The 22,621-nt window shown below is 42.3% G+C and overlaps 1 protein-coding gene across 24 annotated transcripts in view; it reads left to right on the top strand.

The window, feature by feature from the left end:
- PTK2 (protein tyrosine kinase 2) overlaps window positions 1–22,621 on the top strand; it is a 1,447,287-nt gene that overhangs the window by 1,276,357 nt on the left and 148,309 nt on the right. For 23 of the 24 annotated variants that reach the window (XM_029592091.1, XM_029592099.1, XM_029592089.1 and 20 more), the window contains 2 exons: window positions 4,231–4,362; window positions 11,393–11,455. In XM_029592091.1, coding sequence (XP_029447951.1) covers window positions 4,231–4,362; window positions 11,393–11,455 — 195 coding nt within the window. The remainder of the gene's footprint in view (window positions 1–4,230; window positions 4,363–11,392; window positions 11,456–22,621) is intronic. The other variant, XM_029592109.1, reaches the window with a different exon arrangement.

Genomic DNA, 22,621 nt, shown 5'->3' with positions numbered 1-22,621 from the left:
TGAAGCTGGAAAAGGAAAAAGGTTTAACTGACTGCATAGGCACTCAAACTAAAAGATCAAGAGCTGAGGGAGTACATTGTATATGAGCCATCCGAGTAAATTGTTTGAATTAGTTCAAAAGCTATCCAAACCTATTTTTCAGATCATTTTCACTTCCATAGGGGGCCACACATCAGAGGACTTTGCTAAATTCTTCCTGGATAAGATCCTAGCAATATATTCCTCCTTTGACAAATCTCCCTCCTTCACACCTCACTTTAATATCCACATCTTCTCTATCCGCAGGAATATCTCAACTCACTCCAGACAACACCATGCTAGCTGACTTTGGAACCATCACCCTAAAGAGGTGGTAAATATATTACAGAAAATTAACCAGTCTTCTGCCCACTAGACCAAATTTCCCTAGGGTTGTTTAGATTACTTTAATTATCTTCTGGACAATACTTCCCAGACCTGCTTGAAACAACTACAACTTGTGCAAAACATGGCCAGAATCCTAGTAGGGGACAAACTGTCAGACCATATAACCCCCATCTTCAACAGACTACGTTGGCTACTAATTGAAACTGATTGAAATTCAAAATCCTCTGCTTCATCTTCAAATGTGTGAGCAATCAGGCCCCGGAGTATCTCACCCATCTCCTTGCCTTCTTTCCTCCCCACCCTAACTTCTTCCAAATTGAACTGCACAAGACTAAAAGCCTTCAGCATGTATGCACCCGAGATCTGAAATGAGGTTCCTTTATCCATCCACCAGGAACTAAACTATTTCATGTTCTAGAAAAAAGCCAAGGCATGGCTATTCAACCAGGCCTTTTCTCAGGTGGCTCATTTGGCATAATACATTTTTCCCCACTCTTGGTCTTAATGCCATACAATGGCAGTCAGTATTAACTACATTTAACAATGTTATATTTGTTTGTCTTAATTTATGTAGTCCGCTTTGAGACCAAACCTGGAAAAAGCAGAATATCGAATGTTTGTAAATATTTTATCGTGAAGAAAATGCTCTACTAGAACATCTTACACCATTAAATGGAAATGATTTTCTATTTAATGTTCAAGAGTTAATCGAGACCCTTTCAAATGCCATTTTTACCCTCTTACTGCAATGCCTCTTAAGACTATCTAACTCCGGTTTGAAAACTAAATCAGTCATAGGTACATTTTAGCACTAAGGAGCATACCATGAAAATTCAGAGAATTTCTATCTCACAGCAATCTACAGTTGCCAGATTCATTAAAGAACTAACTTATCTAACTTATCTAAAATCACCAATCAAAGATCGCCTAATCTTCAGGACGTCAGAGACCTTGGAGCATGGCTTGATAATCATCTAAACCTAAAAAAGTTCGTAAACAATACCACAAAGGACTGCTTTTACAAACTGCAAGTCCTCAAAAAACTTAAACCCCTCCTTCACTTCTCCGACTTCAGGCTAGTACTACAATCCATCATTCTTTCTAAGCTAGACTATTGCAATTCCCTGCTACTTGGTATACCCGCCAACACCATCAAACCATTACAGATGGTTCAGAATTCAGCGGCTAGAATTCTAACTAGCACTAACAAAAAAGATCATATCACCCCAATCCTCCGGAACTTACATTGGCTACCCATTAAACAAAGGATATTCTATAAGGTACTCACTATCATCCATAAAGTGACAAACAAACTAGCTCCCATCACATTAAGCTCGCAACTACAACTACACACTTCCTCCAGACCAATCAGAAGCGCATACAGAGGAACTCTGCTTGCTCCACAAATAAAATCATCATTGAGCAAGCGAGCGCTATCTTCAGCAGGCCCACACCTATGGAACACGCTTCCCCCAGATCTTAGACTAGAACCCAGTCATCAAGAATTCAAAAAAAGACTGAAGACTTTTCTCTTCCAACAAGCTTTCCCAGACGCTTAAGTGACAGACAGACTCCCTAATTACTAAGTATCCTAATTACCCTAATTATGGTCACTGTATCCAGTACTAATTCTAAAATATCTACAACTGGACAATTATCTTTGAGATCAAAAATTTACTTTATTTCATATATATATTTGGCATTGCTTATATTTATATTTATTGCTACGTTAAATAGTTATACTACTTATATAATATATTATATTTCTTTACTTATTACTATTTATTACCAGTTAAACTATTATTTCTTTATTTAGCTCTATGTTAAATTGTCAACCAGTTATACTGTTCCATATGTTCTACTGTTCCATGTAAAGCTCAGCTCTCTGTTGAGCAGTTCTTCGTTTTATGTAAACCGGAGTGATTTGTAGTCCCTACAAGAACTTCGGTATATAAAAATTAAAAATAAATAAATCTAAACATAGTTATTCCTCGGCACATGAAATCCTTTCTTGGAACATTTTGTTTCCGATAGCTGTAACTTCTGCATGAAGAATAAACAAGGTATAAGCACTCATCTCATATTCTTGATACGCCCAGTTTTTCCACAACAGAGTAATTTTGAAAACTCATCCTAAATTTCTACCAAAAGTGGTCTCTCAATAGCGTTTTCCCAAGATCACATGCACATAAGGCCAAACAGGCTCTTCATACACCAATTGCAGAAGGGCTTTGTGATCTGTTTGAAGAGAACAAGATCCTTTAGAAAGTCATCACAGCTGTTCATCTCAATCAGCTCTTTCCATGTGGATTTCTTATTGCATCAGGGCAAGAACTTCAAAGTAAGGTGAAAGCTTATCAGATCATAGATACTGCATCTTTCTTAGCTTATCTTGGTTCTACTTTCACAGAAGATATTTCCAAAACTGCCTCCTGATATTCTGTTCACACTTTCACTGCTCTTTATTGCCTAGAAAATGCATCATGTCCAGACAGCAGTATTAGTCCAGCAATTTTCAAAGTTTATTTAATTCTTTCAGTTTAATTCTTTCAGTTCTCCCTCCAACCTCATCATACAGGTTACATATTTTTCACTACTGATATAAGAGCATAACAAAAATTTGAATGCAGTCCTTAATTTGGGAGTCCCCATTTGTGCAGCTGATTACTGTCCTGCTTATCCATAGAGAGAGAAAAAATGCTTACCTGTAACAGCCATTCTCCACAGACAGCAAGACAAATCAGACACACAGTTCCATCTGTCACCCCTTTGAGTTGAATGTTAGCTTACTGCAAAGACTGAGAAGACTTGAGCAGTAGCAACTGTGCAGGAACACCTATGCATGCTCAGAAATCCTTCTCAGGTTTTCTCTATTCTGAGAGAGCTTTCCTTCTCAGTGCTCTCGTATGACATAACCCACTTTTGTGGTTGATTAGTCCTGCTGTCTATGGAGAACACCTGTTAGAAATAAGCAGCTTTGCTTTATTTACTGATAAATCACTTCATTTTGGTGATAAAAACTAAAGATCAAAAAGTAGCAATCACACTACAGTAAAACTGGTAATTTTAAAGGCTCTGATATCTTATTTCACAAGGAATGATGACCATGTTGTATATTGGTGTTTGGGTCCTCAGTTACCGATTAATTTGTATAATGTAAAATGTGATGTGGCTTATAGCCCTGTGAGATCAATTATTTGTTTTTGAGATATAGTTGGGAAGTAATGTGATTGTTCAATTTAACTTTGGTGCACAATTTAACTTTGGTGCACTTCCCCACACCTGTGATCAGTGAGAGCAATTTTCAAAGCAATTTCCATAGGTAAATAGCATTTTACCCACATAAGTTTGCTGTCCAAAAATTGCCTACCATCCTTGTAGCTAAAAGTCTACGTACTTTTATCCACATTGAGAGAAGAGGTTCCCAGAAAAGTGTTTAGAACAGAGGATAGCAAGTATGTGTGGTGATTGCATTTTCAAATCTACATGTTTACTTTTCAGGTAAAGTTTTTCCCATACAAAAAGCAGGTGCAAGTGTCCATTCATACTTTCTATCAGCAATAGTTTTCAATGTGAAAATCCACACATAATTTTCCTTTGAAAATTGATGCAAAGACTATGGATTATAAGTAAGTGTGGACTTCACACTAAAGTGGGCACGTTGAAAATTGCCCACAGATTGTATTCAAATTTCTATAAAATATATACTTTTCTTTCACCACATATTTGATCTTAGAAGAGCTGTCCTCTATTCTTTTATTTAATCTATGGAGAATTAGCTGTTACGTGTTAATCTGTCAAATAAAATATAGATAATAGAGAGAAAATGTAGTATAGCAAGTCTGTACTTGTCTTTTTCTTCAGGATTCGGGATCCCTGGATATGCGAGGGATGGGACAGGTTCTGCCAACACATGTAATGGAGGAAAGACTGATAAGACAACAACAAGAAATGGAAGATGATCAGCGTTGGCTTGAAAAAGAGGAGAGATTCCTAGTAAGAAAACTCTTGATGCATCTTGAATAGAGCTAGATGATACTGGTTGTGATAATCACCAGGACTGGATAGCATTCTCTCCAGAGTCCTAAAAGAGCTCAAACTGAAAACCTGTTACTAGTAATTTGTAACCTAACAAAATCATTGGCCATATAGATAGACATGGTTTAGTCATGAAGAGACAGCATGGTTTTAGCTAAGGAGAGTCTTGCCTTACCAATCTTTCAGATTTTTTTTAAAGGTATAAATATGTACATAAAGGTGAGCCAGTTGATATAGTGTATTTAATTTTCAGAAGGCATTTGGCAGGAAATTAAATAGTTATGGGATAGGAGGCAGTGTTCTGTTGTGGACTGGTAACTGGTTAAAAGATAGGAAACAGAGGGTAGTACTAAAGAGGAAGTTTTCCAAATAGAGAAATGTTGTTAGTGTATCGCAAGGATTGATACTGGGACCTGTATTGTATAACATATTTATAAATGATCTGGAACGACGAATGAGGTGATCAAATTTGCAGATGACACAATTATTCAAAGTTGTTAAACCAGCAATGACATGCAAGGAACTACAGAAGGACTTTGTGGGAGTATGAAACTAAGCATCAGAGAGGCAGATAAAATTTAATGTGGAAAAGTACAAAGTGATACACATAAGAAAAATAATTCCAAATACAGGTTCACTATGCTGGGTTCTGTATTGGGAGTGACCACTCAGGAAACGGATCTTGTGGGCAATACATTGAAATCCTCTGCTTAATGTGCAGCAGTGGCCAAAAAAGCAAAAAGAATGTTAGAAATGATCCGAAAAGGAATGGAGAATAAAACGGAAAATATATTGCCTCTGTTACTGATCCACAGTGCAACCGCACCTTGAGCATTGTGTGCAATTCTAGTCTAAGTAGTTTGTGGTGATCAGATAATTAGAGAGTTGTTAGTACTGCCTTCTCTATAATCTTGCTTAGAAAAGGAGCTTAGAAACTGGGTAGTAGTTGCTTGGATCATTGTGGGTCCAAGTTAGGTTTCTTCAAGGTGGATCTGATTACTGCTCTTTTTAGACGTTTCGGTAATTAAGGCTCTGCTAGTGAAGCATTGATGATGGTCCGAATACAGTGAAACAGTCCACGTTTTGCTTGTTGGATTAACCAGGATGGGCAGGGGTCTTCATAGCTGTTGGTTGACTTAAAAGCTGTGAGAAGGATGTATGCATTATCTTCTTGTACTGGGCTGAAGTCTTATGCGAGTATTTTGGAGTTGGCTGTTTTGGAGTTTGTGGGAGGTAACCTGCTAGTTTGTTGTCTAATTCAAATTAGATGCATGCTGTTTTCTCCATGAAGAAATCTGCTAAATTGTTCCAGTGAGTCATGGTTATGAAGGTGGAGGGTATGGGAGAGGTGGATCCCAGGAATTTATTTATGGTCCAGAATAGCACTTTGGGTGAATTCTCTGCTTGCTTGATTGTTTTGTGTAATAAGCCTTCTTTGCCTCATTCGTAGCCTTGCAATGTCATATGGTGGTATCTGCATGTGGTTTTGTCTAGGTCTAACTCTAATTTGCACCATTTTCATTCTGGTTTCCTACCCATTCTCTTTAGCGCTTTTAATTCTGGTGTAAACCACGGAGTTGGATTTGAATTTTTTATGTTTGTGCTTCTGCAAGGGGCGATCTTGTCTATCGACATTTTGAGATCCAAGTTCCAGTTTTGTATCAAGATGGCACAAACCAATTTAAGTTTCTGTTGGTGTAAAAGATAACTGCATTTTTCTGCTCTCACTTTCTGCATTTTCAATAGCTTGTACAAATGAGATTCTTTTAAATAATCAGGAAGTCCTAACACAGGAGCAGAGGCCAGGGATTGCTTAAGAGTACAGAAGAATGTCTCACACTGGTCAGACCACTGAACTGAGTCCAGTGGCACTGGCTTGCCTAATGAAAGGGTTTAGTGAACAGCGCAAGAATGGCAAAACCAGGACTCCTCTGGTGACAATGCACAGCCAAGCCCAAAAAGAAAAGAATTCACGATGCGAGGGTAAGGAACCAAATGGAAGACTTGCAAGTGGTTGGGGGCAAATTGCCAAAACCCCTGGGATAATTTATGCCTCAAGTAAACTACCAATGGCAAGGAAAGCTTTAGTTTGGTTTTATCAACATTATTCCCCTTTCAGGCCATAGTTTGGAGAAGAACCTAAAGGCCATTCAAATGGCTGGATATGTCAGAGCAATAAAGAAGGAGATCATTGACATACTGTACCAGAGTAGAAGACAATAGAAGATTCTGTAAATCGTTGTGAAGGCCCTGATTGAAAATGAGCTTTCAGTGTAGGCCTGCGACAACATAGTACAGGTATATTGGGTACCCTGGAAGGTGAACACGAATAAGAATTGCAAATTGAAAAGGAGTCTAATACTAAAGAAGGTATCACAAAAGTCAATAAAAGTGGAAATTGCAATATCAGGGAGAATAACAGACAATGCAGTAGCAGTATTGGAGACAATAGGAAACGGGGGATTATGCAGGTATTTACAGTCTGGAGGTCCTGGATAAGTTGCCAGGTGGCCGTAGGGGGCTTCAAGATGGGCCAAATTGGAATATTACAGGGGCTTAAATAGTTATGAGGAATCCTGATCAAGCAAGGACTAGATAACTGGGACAATGCCTGCCTGCCTGCCTCCCCCTTAGGCTTCAGGAGTAATGGAGTTGCTTGTGGAGGGGTTTGCTGAAATTTATAGTCACAGAAACAGGAGCAGTAGATAACAATCTTACTCTACAGTGCTTTGACATCCACAGTTCATCAGGGACCCTCAGGGTGTCTAAAAGATCATTCTGGGAAGGAGAAAGCACAGCAATAATAGTCTTTCTGGAAAGCCTTGCAATAAGCATAAGATCCAGGTATCAAGAGATGGATAATGAACAAGTGGTAAGGCCACGCAGGATATGACAACCCAGTTGGCACAGGACATCCATGCCCAGCAAACAGTGAGGAAAGGTAGGAGAAACAACCAAGGCACATGGACCAGTGTGTTGTGGAAGTGGACCCTTAGATGAGGTGGAATTGGTGCAACCCACAGGGAGGAGCCCTGTAGGTCCCCGCCATCGACAGGCAGAGCTGGCTGGAGCAGAGGCCCAACAGGAGCTTCATCAGTACCAGCCCTCGTTCCTCTTAGATTGAGCACTCTGGTGCTGGGGACATCTGTACTTAGTCGCGGGCCTCCGTGGAGATGTAGATCTGTCACATAGGGTATTAAAGGCCAGCAGGAGAGAAGTGGAGTTAGTATGAGCAGTGGTTGGGGCAGGCAGCAGAGACTGGTACAGGCTGTGGTCGGGTGGGCGAAGTTTTTGCATTGTCATGGTCTGGGCAGAGGTCTGGACAGGCAGAGTTCAAGCAAGTCGATGAGCAAGCAGTGGTCGAAGGGCAGGCGGATATCAAGCAGCATCAAAGTACAAACCTCAAAGCCAGGAGTCCAAACCAAACTGCGAAGAGAAGAGGAAAGCCAGGACAGGCAAGATGCTGAAGACAGGCGGAAGGTAGACCATGAAGACTCAGGAGAAGACCAGACTTGTGGGGGAACCAGGAACAGGACACAGGAACTCAAGACAACACACAACGAAACCAGGAACATGGAAGCAAGGATTGGGATCAGGAACCAGGAATGCAGAGGCAAACTGCTACTCCAGTGGAGACGACCTATTGCCAAGATGAAGACCACCTGTCGGAGTGGCCTTATATACTCATAGGCAGTGATATCATCAGACAGCACTGGTCCCAGTTTTCCTGCCTCTGGCCCTTTAAGAAGGGCAGGATTGGCACTCGCATGCACCTAGGAGTGCCCAGACCAGATGCTGTGTCGGAGGCAGGGGAAAGCAGCGTCGGAATTCCCAGGGGCGGAAGTGGAGGACGGCTGGTGGCAGACTGCCACATGCGCATCTTGGAGTCTGCTGGGGACGGCTCGGATCCAGGGCTTTGGAGGTAAGAGCAGTAGATAGTGGAACGGACCTGCGACCCACTGACCACAACACAGTGTACACTGTCACAAGCATAGTGGTGGGACAACAGGTACCAAGCCTCTCCATTCCTACAATTGACAGTATGTTAGCAGATAAGGGTAGATTAATTGAGTCTACCACAGAAAATGGGAGGAAAGATGTCTGAGTATCAGTGTCAACTAAAAAGGAAAGGGTCTGGCCCTCAAGGACAGCAGAAAGCATCATGCCGAACAGAGAAAAACAGGAAGAAAGAACAGTCAGAAAAGCAGTGAGGTTTGCTGAATGTCTTTCAGGACAAACCTATTCCCACTGCCCAATCATACCCGGCTGATTTTCTGCCAAATCTAGGCACTGCAAAAGGCCGAAATATGCACAACTACCATCCTGATGACTGATTGACTGCAATTAAAAAAAAAAACAGTCCCCCGCTACTCTCTCTCCCCACTCTCTCTTTAACCTGACTGTCAGAACATTTTTAAAAAGTTCCCACAGCCATCTTCCTTCCCTCCCAATTTCCTGAATGGCAAAAACATTTTTGAGAAAATGGCCTCACAGCCATTTACCCTCCCTCCAGTTAAAAAACATAAAAAAAATATATGTCCAATCTCACCTCCCTCCAGCAGGGAGGGGATAGAGGCTCCTCAGCCCCTACTTTATCCTTTTTTTGAATAGCGGTGAAGAGGCTGGGGATGCTCTGCAGGGCTTTTGGGGGAGGGAAGATTTACAGCAGAGAGTTTCATAAGAACATGCCATACTGGGTCAGACTAAGGGTCCATCAAGCCCAGCATCCTGTTTCCAACAGTGGCCAATCCAGTCCATAAGAACCTGGCAAGTACCCAAAAACAAAGTCTATTCCATGTTACCGTAGCTAGTAATAGCAGTGGCTATTTTCTAAGTGAACTTAATTAATAGCAGGTAATGGACTTCTCCTCCAGGAACTTATCCAATCCTTTTTTAAACAGAGCTACACCAACTGCACTAACCACATCCTCTGGCATCAAATTCCAGGGTTTAATTGTACGTTGAGTGAAAAAGAACTTTCTCCGATTAGTTTTAAATGTGCCACATGCTAACTTCATGGAGTGCCCCCTAGTCTTTCTATTATCTGAAAGAGTAAATAATCGATTCACATCTACCCATTCTAGACCTCTCATGATTTTAAACACCTCTATCATATCCCCCCTCCAGCCGTCTCTTCTCCAAGCTGAACAGTCTTAACCTCTTTAGTCTTTCCTCATAGGGGAGCTGTTCCATCCCCTTTATCATTTTGGTCACCCTTCTCTGTACCTTCTCCAACACAACTATATCTTTTTTGGGATGCGGCGACCAGAATTGTACACAGTATGCAAGTTGCGATCTCACCATGGAGCGATACAGAGGCATTATGACATTTTCCGTTTTATTCACCATTCCCTTTCTAATAATTCCCAACATTCTGTTTGCTTTTTTGACTGCCGCAGCACACTGCACTGACGATTTCAATGTGTTATCCACTATGACACCTAGATCTCTTTCTTGGGTTGTATCACCTAATATGGAAACCAACATTGTGTAACTATAGCATGGGTTATTTTTCCCTATATGCATCACCTTGCACTTATCCACATTAAATTTCATCTGCCATTTCAATGCCCAATTTTCCAGCCTTACAAGGTCTTCCTGCAATTTATCGCAGAGAAAGGAGAGCTGGATGTGAGTCTCTTTTACCTTCAGTTTTGAAAGGAGAAGATGGGGAAGGAAGGGAAATGGCAGCAAGGACATTTTTATAAAGCTTTTATTGGGGGAAGACCTGCAGGGAAGGAAAATGGCTGCGAGGATATTTTTTTAAATAATGTCTTGACAGTCGAATAGGAAAGAGGGTGGGGAGTGAGTAGAACAGCAGGGTCTATTGGGGTTTTTTTTACAAAAAAAAAAATTACAGTCTGGAAGAAGGGAGGGGGTGGGGACAAGATTGAGGAGGATGAAAAGGGAATTTTATGTTTTCTAATCAGCTAGCAGACAGTAGAATGAAGCAGGTGTCAACTTGATTAAATTTGTATCGTGGGGGATTGAGTGGGAGGAGACATGGAGATGCTATTAGCCCCACATTCAATTTGTATTGGGACAGATGAGAAAGGACTTGGCCAGCTAGCACTGATTTTCAGTGCTAACCAGCTGTTTTCTTAATCTAACTGTCCAAACTTTGGATACATTTAGGTGAATATAAAGTTGGAAATCTAGCCGGTTAGGTTTAGCTGAATGTTCGCCTAAAATTAGCTGGCTATTTTGGCCGCTCAGTGGGTTTATTGATATTTACCTCAGACCTCATAATTTTTTGTGTTAACTTTGTCCAGTCCTTTAGAAAAGTAATGTGGTCAATACAGACATGCTATAATTTTTTGCTACATTTTTTACTAAAGTATTCATCCATTACATACTGCATTTTTGTTTTCCTGATTAAACAAGCATGCTCTCTCTTCACCAAGTCTGCCTTAATGTAGTAAAATATGAATTAGTTCTTTTTTCATACCAGCAGAAGAATATTGAATCCAGATTCCTTTATTAGATTTCTGTGTCCCAAATGCTTATGCATGTTTAAAGAGCAGCAGTAATTGGCCCCGTTTGTAGTCGTGGAGATATAGCCAAGTACATATAAGCCTTCCTTCTGCAGGAAACAGGAATTAATGCAGTGTTTCTCATCCTGTGGTTGAAATTTTCGCCATTAAGAAGAAAGCACGTAGAGAGGGGCTTACTTCTGAAAACGTTATTTAAAATGCAGTTTTTCAAATGTTGTGTTGGGAAAATGGTACAATCAATATTTAAACATTTTTCTTTTGGGAAGGGAGCTGTAAACATCTGAGAGATTCTTACTGTTTTTTTGTTTGTTTTTTTTTATCAAAGCCTACAAAGAGTTTATGGCACGGCTGTTAAAGCATGTTGCAAGAAGCAAAGAAAACTCTGGCATACTAATGCGTCTGCAATGTCTATTTTTGCTTTTGTGAAGAATTTAACCTTCAAGTGTTTGCCTTTTGCCATGATTTATTTAAAAAGTTGTGTTTTATTTCTTTAGAAACCTGATGTGAGGCTTTCCAGAGGTAGCATCGACAGAGAAGACTGCATTCTCCAGGGCCCAGTAAGTGACAGTATGCTGACTTTTCATCTCATTGTACAATTTCCTGTTTCTCTGTAAACTTTGCTATATAATTAGAGATCATGGGACAAGTTAAAGTTGCTAAATGCTTCTATTATTACAATACTAAGCAGATAAGTTTCCAGAAGTTCTGCCTGTGTGAATGTGTTTCAAACATGGAACAAATTCACATAACTTTTTCTTGCTGCTGTTAGAGACTTATTTTGTTAACTGTTTTTGTTTTACTTTAAGGTGTGCTTTTACCCGAAAGCTAATTCTTCCACTTTTTAAAAACAGTTTTCAAACATTCCTCTTTATAAAGCTGGAATAAAAATGTTTGAATGTCATATAATTATTGGTACACCATTTTAATAATACAGTATAAGTTTTAGACAAATATTCAGTATTGCAAAAGACAGTAGTCCATTAGTTATTCAGTATATTTTATTTTATTTATATTCTGCCTTTCAGGCAATTCAAAGTGGATTACATTCAAATACTATAGGGAATTTCCAAATGTACATACATTTTTTTATTTTTTATTTTTTACAAGCTGCGTTCTCTGTCCCCTGTGGGCCACCAACCTCCTCCTGCTGTCACTTTCTGGCCCAGCAGGGGAAGATAGAATCAGTTATCACTAGCCTGGAAAAGATAGAGAATTGCCATTTCTCGCTGGGTTCCAGCAGGAATGAGAGCTGTGTCGTAATGGGCCCAGTGGGTGAAGAAGTCTGCCTTTTGAACTATACAGCCTTGCGCACCCTCCCATCACCTCACTCTACTCAATTAAAAATTATGCATCTATAATAGATTTTACATAAAAAATGACATTAAAAGTACAGTCTGGGGTAAAAAAATAATTTCACTTACAACATGTATTTTATATTTACATGTACTGTTGTGGTGCCAACCAGAAAACCCTACAAAAAAAGTTAAAAAAAAAAAAAAAAAACCCACTTGAAATCAATATGGTTTTAGGCCTATTGTAATGTGTTCAGTATGGGCTTAGCCCTCAAAAAGCCACAAGTAAAAGAATTATAACAACAATATAGTAAACCTCCATACCAAAACAATACTGCCAGCATGCAAACAGTAACAACCCTACCCATGGAAATGCAGAAGTGCTAATTATTATTACACCAGGCCCTAAAACACCAATGCATCTCATACTAGGAAAATAGAACAAGCCAGGGCACTATAGATCCCTACACAAAAACTACATACTGGCAGAATACCTCACCTCGGTCATACATGAGGAATTCAGACAGACCCTCACAAATACAGAACAAAAAGAGCATAAGTATAAATAGAAATGCGTAGACAAAAACTGAACTGGAAACCACTCTGTATTCAGTACAACAATGGAAAAATAGAATCACTATGCCTCAGAAAAAATAAAATAAAATCAAGAAATTTAAAATCAATAGTAATAAAATCATACTAATTAAAAGAATACATATTTCATAACAGCTGAAGAATAGAATAATATCTAACAGTTAAAAACTCATAAAAATGTTTCAAACGCCAATAAAACATTTCAAAATAGCAGACACAAACATCCAACAATTAAAACTAATAAGGATAAAAAGAAAATAACCCTGCCCTTCATAGCTGGTACCTTTTGATTTCCAGGTGCCCTGAGATTGTCTTCTATTAGCTGTGGAGTGGGGTTGTTGCTCATAAATGTTCTCTCTTTCTCTCTCTCTCTCTCATATATGCACATACACTCTCCCTCATTCGCACATGCTTAGTCTCACTCACACAAACACACAGGCTATCTCACTCGCTCATGCTCAATCTTACACACACAAACACACAGGTCCACAGGCTCTCTCTCACTCTCATGTGCTCAGTCTCACTCAGGCACACACATACACACACAGGGTGTCTCTTAACTCGCTCATGCTCAGTCTTATATACAGAGGGCACTATTTTTTAAATTTTCTCTACATACATACAATGACCCTACTCACAGAGAAAATGTACTTTTACAACAATATTTATTCATATATTGCACAAATCCCTATCTATACAAATAAAAACTATCTATCACATGCATACTCATTCATCCATGCACATCAGTTAAAAAATACAAAATACAATCAATTATACATATACATTCTTATCAACCAATTTATTTTTCAATATTTAATTATTTTAAACATATAAATATATATACTCAAAAATATATTAATTAGGGGGCGCTGTTGAGCTGCGCTACGAGATGGTCGCGTGCTAGCCGTGCTCCTTCCCTGAGCCCTCAATAAGCTTACTTTTGCAAGGTATCTGGATCTGTTTTTTGCACGAAACGATAAAAATCTGGCGGGGATTGCGATACCAATGGCCGCGAAGAAAAAAGCCGCTGATCTTAAACGGTTTTCTTTTAGCAAACTCCCTGATGATTTTCCCCTGGATGATGGCGGCGAGCAGGCCCTACAGCAGCGGGATGAGTTGGAGGAGACGCCCGCGACGGACTCCGGAGCTGATACTACAGCAGACCGGGTGACTAGCGGCCTGCACCCAGACATTCCCACGAGGTCGGAGATCCGGTCCTGGTTCTGCGAGATCCGCATGGACCTTAGGAATCATAAAACGGATCTCCTAGCCAGCATGGCAGAATTAAAGGAAGATTTTAATTCGCTGGGTCACCGCGTGGACGACATGGACGTCAGACTCGATAACCAGAGTGCTCACCTGGCCTCCCTTGCTACCCAACAGACGCAAGCTTCATCTACTGTGGATTTGATGCAAGAAAAAATCGAGGACCTTGAGAACAGGGCTCGGAGGTCCAACCTCCGCATTCGCGGGGTGCCTGAGACTGATTTATTTCTCGACTGCATGCAAACGGCGGCGGCCATCTGCAGGGCTCTCCTCGTAGAACATAGACTGCCTGGGAGCGAGTTACAGCCTGACCCAGTGATTGTGCTGGAGCGAGCACACCGGGCTCTGGGGCAGAGGAGGGACAACCAACCAAGGGATATTGTGCTTAAATTCCTAAATTATCAGCAAAAGGAGGAGGTGTTCGCTATGGCTAGGTCCCACCCCGGGTGGACCTGGCAAGACTGCCATCTTGCTTTTTACAACGACTTGGCGCCCTCCACATTACAAAAGCGCTATCAGCTCAGGGAGGCCACAGCTGCACTACGCCAGGCGGAGGTTAAGTACCGCTGGTCTTTTCCTTTCGCTTTGATGTTTCAGCACAAGGGGATCTCTTATAGGATCAAAACTATGGTGGATGCTGCCTCTATTTTTCAAGAAGCAGGCCTCGCACATTCTTTCTCAACTGAGGCGCACGCTCCTAAGCAGACGCGCACGGACGCCACCCCACGTTGGCAGAGACCGGGAACTGGCAAGGGACGTTTGCGGCGGCAGGCCACCCCAGTCGTGCGAACCCCAGCGGATCAAGGATGACCAGTTTGCTGTAGACAGTAGCACTCAGGTTGGGAGCTAGTACGGCGTACCGGCTGTTGTACTTGCCACTAGTTGGGACTGCCTAATTTTCTTGGCTGCGAGGTTTGGCTGGTTGCCACTTTTCTCACTCTTTGCAAATTTCGTGCCTTATTGCATTTTTGTGTCAACACACCCAGATGTTATGAGTTATCTGTTATATGCTGTTTCTAATGTTATATATTGCCTAGTTATGAGGGGCTTTGGGGGGGGGGCTGGTGGTCGGCTGCTGGTGCGGTTCATTTGTACCCCCCGGGGTTGGGGCCCGCGAGATTCGGTAGCGGACCCTTTTCATGTTCAACCCATCAGAGACAGAGTTTTATTTCATGTCACATTGGGCTTCCTGGCTTACCCTGCTTTTAGTCAGGGGTCCGGGACCCATCCTCAGCGGTTTTCTCCGTCAGGTTTCTATATTGCCATATGTGGTATTTCAGAGTATTACTGTTCGCTTAAAGGGTCTTTTATGTTTTTCGTATGGTTAGAATAGTTTCCCTAAATGTTAAAGGGCTAAACACATATAGAAAGCGTTTCCTTCTTAAACAGGAACTGCAGCGTCAAAAGGCTGACATAGTATATGTGCAAGAGACGCATCTTAAAACCAAGCATGGGCACCTACTGGGGACTAAATCTTTTCCTTATGTGTATCATGCGGGCTGTGGCGAGGGTGCCAAGTACACTGGGACGGGGATCTTACTTTCAGCCTCCCTGGTCTATGAATATATCTCCCATATTGTGGACCCCAAGGGGCGGTATTTGTTGTTGAAACTTAAGCTGGGTACACAGATATATACTTTGGTTGCGATATACGCACCTAACCAGGCTCGTAGTCCATTTTTGAGGGATATACAGACTTTGCTATTGAATCATGCGGAGGGCTTTATTATCCTGGGTGGCGATTTTAATATCACCTTGCAGCAGGGTTTAGATTCCTCAACGGTACAATCCCATACTCCTCAGTCATTACGCAAACAATTAAAGAATTTAATAACAGATTGGACCCTTATGGACATCTGGCGAGCTCGTCATCCTCACTCCCGGTCATATTCCTTTTATTCACACTCTCATGATAGCTATTCCCGAATAGATTATTTTTTGGTGGATAAGCAATTGGGCAACAAGGTGCGTACCGCTGACCTGGATGTCATATCCTGGTCTGACCACGCACCCATTATTTTGGATCTGGATGTGAGTGATGGTGATAGGGGGGATTGCTTTTGGAGGTTAAATGAGTCACTCCTCCAAGATGTTCCCTTTGTACAGAAACTAGAGTCCCAGCTTTCTGAATACTTTACTATTAATAGTACCCCAGATATCAATCCAGGCACTGTGTGGGATTGCTCTAAAGCGTTTGCTCGGGGTCTCTTAATTTCTAGAGCGGCAGCGTGCAAACGTAGTAAGGAGAAAGCCAGGGGGGCTTTATTACATGCCATTAAACTTCTCTCCCAGGAACATATGAATACCCTTTCCCCTCGGTGCTATCAAAAATTATTAGCAGCAAAATCCGAACTCTATAAACTGGACAATGCTCAATTGCTTTATGCTCTAGAACTCACCAAACAGGCCTATTATGAGGGTGGGGATAAGGCGGGGAGATTGTTGGCGCGCAGTTTGAAAGCCAAGATGGCCCGTAATAATATTTCTAAAATTAAGAGCGCCCAGGGCACCATGCTGACAGCCTCCAAGGAGATACGGGAAGCGTTTTCTAGATTTTATGGTCACTTGTATCTAGCGGACGAGCAGATTTGTCAAGACCACATCCTACAGTATTTAAACGGGGTGTCCTTGCCAAGTCTCAACTCGGCCCAGCTCCAGGATTTAGACGCTCCCATTCTGGAAGCGGAAATTTTATTGGTTATAAAGACCCTTAAACCGGGTAAAGCCCCGGGCCTAGACGGCCTATCAGGTATCTACTACAAGAAATGCGCTCATACGATAGCTGGCCCGTTGGCGCAATTCTTCAATAGCTTACGAGTAGAGGGTTCTATTGCTCCCCAGGCTAATGTGGCTGGTATCACAGTTTTACCTAAGCCAGGGAGGGATCCGACCCAATGTGCCTCCTACCGGCCCATCTCGTTAATAAATGTTGATCTCAAGATCTTAGCACGAATCCTGGCCCTCCGTCTCAATAAATATCTACCCTCCCTAATCCATAATGATCAAGTGGGGTTTGTTCCACATCGTATGGCCGCTGATAATATCCGTAAGGTCCTGGATCTCCTATGGAGGGTCCATAAGACTAAGGAACCTGCAGTGCTGCTTTCCCTAGACGCTGAAAAAGCGTTCGATCTGGTGCACTGGCCCTTTTTATTCACTACCTTACAAACTATGGCATTTGGACCACACTTTTTACAGTGGATCCAAAAGTTGTATGACCATCCGCAAGCGAGGGTTAAGGTAAATTCTGGGTATGGTCCCCCTTTTAGCATCGGTAGGGGTACTAGGCAGGGATGCCCCCTGTCACCCCTATTATTTGCTTTGTATTTGGAGCCACTTACTACCAGAATTCGCAATTCACCGGCAATTCGGGGAGTTGAAGTGGGGGGCGCTAGGTATAAATTGTCTTTATTCGCAGACGATGTTTTGTTGTTTTTGACAGACCCTCTGTCCTCCCTTCACGGGGTCAAGCAGGAGCTGGACGCCTTTAGTGCTGTGTCTGGCCTTAAGGTCAACCTTGACAAGTCCGAGTTGCTTAATATTAACCTGCCCGCGGAGACTGTGCAGCAGATCAAGGGCCGTTTTCCTTTTAAATGGGCCAAATCCCATATTAAATACTTAGGGGTGCGAATCTCATCTCATATACCGGACCTCTTCCAATTGAATTATTCACCTTTGGTGGATAAGATCACTATTGAAATGAGTCGCTGGAACCGCGGCTCTTATTCATGGCTCGGCAGAATTGCTATTGTTAAGATGACTGTCCTGCCAAAATTCTTATACCTGTTTTCTTCCCTACCAGTGTACATCCCTTCGCCCACCCTTCGTCACTGGCAACGTAAGATTTTTGATTTTATATGGCGCCGACGCTCCCCCAGACTGCCCCGTACTCTTCTTCATATACCAAAACAGCAGGGAGGTATGGGAGTCCCACAATTACTGCGATATTACCAGGCGGCACAACTGCGGGCTCTTTTAGATGTTAATCGCACTACTTCCCCAAAGCAGTGGGCACAACTCGAGCAGGCTATGGTGGGCCCGATGGCGATCACTGCCATGCCGTGGCAGCCGCGCGATGTTTGGAGCCCTGTCCATTGCATTCCTTGGGCCTTGGAGACCACGTTGCGAGTCTGGGGGCAGACCCGCAAGCACCTTCTGGGGGATTTTAAATATGCTTACCAAACGTCCCTGGCTTTCAATACGGGTTTCCCCTCGGGAAGCACTTCCCCTCATTTTTGCTGTTGGCGGGAGACAGGGATTTTTACTATTGGGCATTTTCTCTCACAAGGATCCTTACTCCCATTGGATCAATTGGCGCTTAAATATAATTTACCCCCTCTAAATTTTTTAGCCCATGCTCAAATTGCTCACTATATTCGTTCCCTGCAACGGAAGGGCCTGCTTCGACCGGGCCGATCCATCATAGAGTCCTATTTTCTGTATAGTGATATTCTCAAGGGCGCTATTTCTAAACTCTACCAACTTTTTTTTCCTCAAGGCATTGAGCACTGCACCTTTGTCAAACAATGGGAGGTGGATTTACAAACGCAGTTGGGGGTTCCCACCTGGGGCGCCATTTTGAAGCTAGCTGGACAGTGCTCGATCTCTGCTAACCTCCAGGAAAACTGTTACAAAATGATCTACCGGTGGTATCTGACCCCTGACAAATTACATAAATTTTACCCTCATATCGAGGACAAATGTTGGCGTGATTGCGGTGCTGTGGGCACTTATTTGCATATTTGGTGGCACTGCCCTAAATTGGCTCCTTTATGGCGGGAGCTTTTTGCCTGGTTGGGTGGTCTATTGGACATAGTCATGAGCCCTACTGTTACCACAGCACTGCTACAGGTTTTTCCTGACACTGTGCCCAAGAAGTATCATAGAGTCTGCGCTCAGGTGTTTGTAGCTGCCCGCAGCCTCATAGCGGCCAAATGGAAATCGGGGGACGTCCCCTCCCTTAAGGAGATCAAGGGGAAACTTCACCTGTATTATCGGTTGGCTTACTTGACAGCCTCCAGACACCACCGGCTTCCCTCCTTTACCGTTTCCTGGAAACCTTTTGCGATTGCATTAGGCTTGACATAATCCTTTTTAACCTCTGGATTCGTTACTGGAAGGTGTTCATCCCAATCTCGAGCTGATTAGCTTCCTGCAGTATATAAGTGTTTTGCCCTACTCCATTTTTCAGTGACTGATGCTCTGTACCACTTATGATATTAATTCCATAACTCGTATTATGTTTGCAGTCTACCTTTTGGTATACTCACCGACCTGTGTAAGGTGCTCTGACGGTCTCTATGTTGAACTTTGCTACTCTGTCAGGGGGGAAGGGGTGGGGAGGGGGGGGGAGGGGGATATCGCTCAGGGGATTTCGTAGGGGTCAATGTACTCCTACCCTTTTGAGTTGTTCTACTGTTTGCTTCTTATGTGGCTGTGTATTTTGTTATAAATTGAATAAAAATTGTCAAATTAAAAAAAATATATATATATTAATTATCATATCCTAAAATTATGAGCTCAAAAAATAGCATCGTCCTCTCCTCAATTTCCCAAGTATATAGCTATATGTTCACATAAATCCCAAAATCTGTACGTAATTGTTTCAAAAAAGATCCGCGCTGTCGTCCTCTCTCCTATTAGGGCTTCTTCAGGGACTAATGACCGATATTTTGTAGAAAATATTCCACTATGATGATACTCTCCTAAAACTCAACCTACAATATTTAAACATAATACCTAATCACTATTTTTTTGAGTTCATACAGCACAGGCGCACACACAGGCTGTTTCTCTCCGCCCAGAAGCACAAGTGACAGCAGCAGCTTCAGCCTGTCCTCCTCCAGCCCCATACTTAAGGACCTGAGCACTTTCGACAGAGGCTCAGAAGTTGCTCTTGCTTTGGCTCCACCATGTCCTTTTTACAAGCGCATTATTTGACCCACCCCCAGCCGTGGTCTTGGATCAGGGCAGGGTGTCGTGAAAGAGAGAGGGGAGAAAGAATGAAATGAGATGCTGGCCTAGGGTGGGAGGAAAAATGAGGTGAGATGCTGGCAAGGGTGGGAGGAAAACTGAGGTGAGGTGCTAGGTTGGGGGCGGGGTGAGAATGAGGTGAGATGTTAGGCTAGTTCAGGGGGGAGAATGAGATGAGATACTAAACTGGGGCAAGAGTGAGAATGAGGTGAGATGCAAGGCTGGGGAGAATGAGGCGAGATGCTATGCTGAGGTGGGGGGGGGTGGAGGCTGGGATGTGGGAGAATTTGAAGAGGCAAACATTTGTATAGGGCAGTGAGGGGAAATGCTGAGGTGAGGGGAGAGCAAGGGGGTAGATGCTAGGCTTGGATGGAGGAGAGAGTGAGGAAAGATACAGAGGTAGGAGCCGGAGTGAAAATGGTTTGAGAGGCTAGGGCAGGAGGGAGAATGAGATTAGATGCTAAGCTAGGGTGAGTGTGAGAATGAGGTGAAATGCTAGGCTGGGTGGGGGAGATAGCAAGGGGAGAGGCTGGGGTAGGGGGATAGAATGAGGGGAGAGGCTGGGCTGGGTAAGAGAGTGAGGGGGGAGAGGGGAGATGCTGGGGTGGGGGAGAGATTAAGGGGAGAGGCCTTGGCAAAAAAGAGAAAAAAAAACCTATAAGACCTTTGCAGCCCACCCCTTCCCAAGCTAAGGAACACCTCCTCCTAGAGTATTAATTTGTAACCCACTGAGACCCTGTTCTCCTGTGCCCTGCCTGGCTCTCCCACTATCCACCAATGTAAATAGAAACATTTTATTTTTTACTTATGTCAGTGAGCTCTGTATGAGTCAGCAAGCTTGTGTGTGTGTGTCAGTGAGCATGATTGTGAGTATGTGTGTGTGTATATATGAGAGAAGAGAAAGTCTGGTGCATCGCCCACCCCTGACTAATCCACAACAATCTCAGGATGACTGAAATTAAAAGTTCCCAGGTATGGAGAACAGGAGATTGTTTTTATCCTTAGTTTTAACTATTTGATGAACCTGCTGTTTTGAAATATTTTATTGATGATTGGAAATGTTAAAAATAAATTGCTTATGAGTTTTCAATTACTGGATATTCAACAGTTTTGAAATATTTATTCTTTTTATTAGCATATTTTTTTACAATTATGATTGATGTTTTATATTTCTTGATTTTATTATTTTATGAGGCATGGTAATGTTTCTGTTTTTCCAATATTGCAGGTTCTAGTTTGCTTTTTTTTCTGCATATTTCTATGTATGCTGTATGAACTCTTTATTCTGTATTTGGTGAGGATCTGTTTTCCGCATGTGGACCAAGATGAGGTATTTTGTTAGGATGTAGTTTCTTTGTAGGGATCTATAGCAGCATGGATTGTTCTAATAGGAGGTATATTGGTGTTTTAAGATCTGATACATTTACAGTGTTACTTTTTCATAGATAGGGTTGTTTCTGTTTGAGTACTACTGTGACTTTCTGTAACCTTAAGCATTACTACAGGAAGGATGAGGGGTGTATTTATTTATTTAAACCTTTTATATACCGGCATTAGTGTGCAAACATCATACCGGTTTACATTACAACTGAAAGATTGAAAATACAAAGAACAGGGGTGGGGGAGGGGGAGTAAGTAATTAAAGAGATACAGAAGTACAGCAAGTGCAAATAACAGTGGCAGTAAACATTAACAAAAACAGCTATATGCAGTGGTGAACTTATATAGAGGGCATAATCATGGAGTTATGAATAGAATATAGGAGTATAGGAAACGGACTATTCTGGGTAAGCTTGTCGGAATAGCCAGGTCTTTAGTTTCTTTCTGAATTTAGAATAGCATGGTTCGAGTCTAAGTACTGTTGGGAGGGAGTTCCATTGCTTGGGGCCAGCTATGGAGATGGCGCGATCCCTAGTGGCGGAGGGGCGGTATAGTTAGAGTTCCTTTACTGTTTGATCTGGTTGGTCAATCTGAGCGTGTGAGGCAGAAGGGCTCATCAAGCCAGTTGGAATTGTAGGAGTGGATGGATTTGTGTATTATGGTTAGGGTTTTAAAGAGAATACGGGATGCAATGGGGAGCCAGGGGAGGTCTTTGAGTATAGGGGTGATGTGATCGGATTTGCGTGTGTTTGTGATAACCCTGGCGACCGCATTTTGGAACATTTGTAGGGGTTTGATGGTGGAGGAGAGTAATCCAAGGAAAAGGGCATTACAGTAATCAAGCTTTGAGGATAGGGTAGCTTGGATAACTGTCCGGAAGTCGTGATAGTGGAGGAGGGGTCATAGTTTCTTAAGGACATTGAGCTTGAAAAAGCCCTCTTTGAGGATAAAACTGATATATTTTTTCAGATTCAGTTGTTGGTCTAGGGCTACACCAAGGTCTCTTACATAGGGTTGGGAGGATGTGGTGTTGAAGAATGGGTCATTGGAGATCAGGGGTTTGGGGGGTTGGTGCTGGGACAATAAGAGCAGCTCTGTTTTGGATGTGTTCAGTGCAGGATGGATGTTTGTGAGGAAGTCATTTATGGAGGTGAGACAAGTATTCCAATAAACCAATGCATCGGTAAGGGAGTTATGAATGGGGATGAGGATCTGAAC

This window comes from Rhinatrema bivittatum, chromosome 2 (assembly GCF_901001135.1).
Source record: "Rhinatrema bivittatum chromosome 2, aRhiBiv1.1, whole genome shotgun sequence".
NCBI classification, from domain to species: domain Eukaryota; kingdom Metazoa; phylum Chordata; class Amphibia; order Gymnophiona; family Rhinatrematidae; genus Rhinatrema; species Rhinatrema bivittatum.
This window is presented reverse-complemented; position numbering and strand designations above follow the sequence as displayed.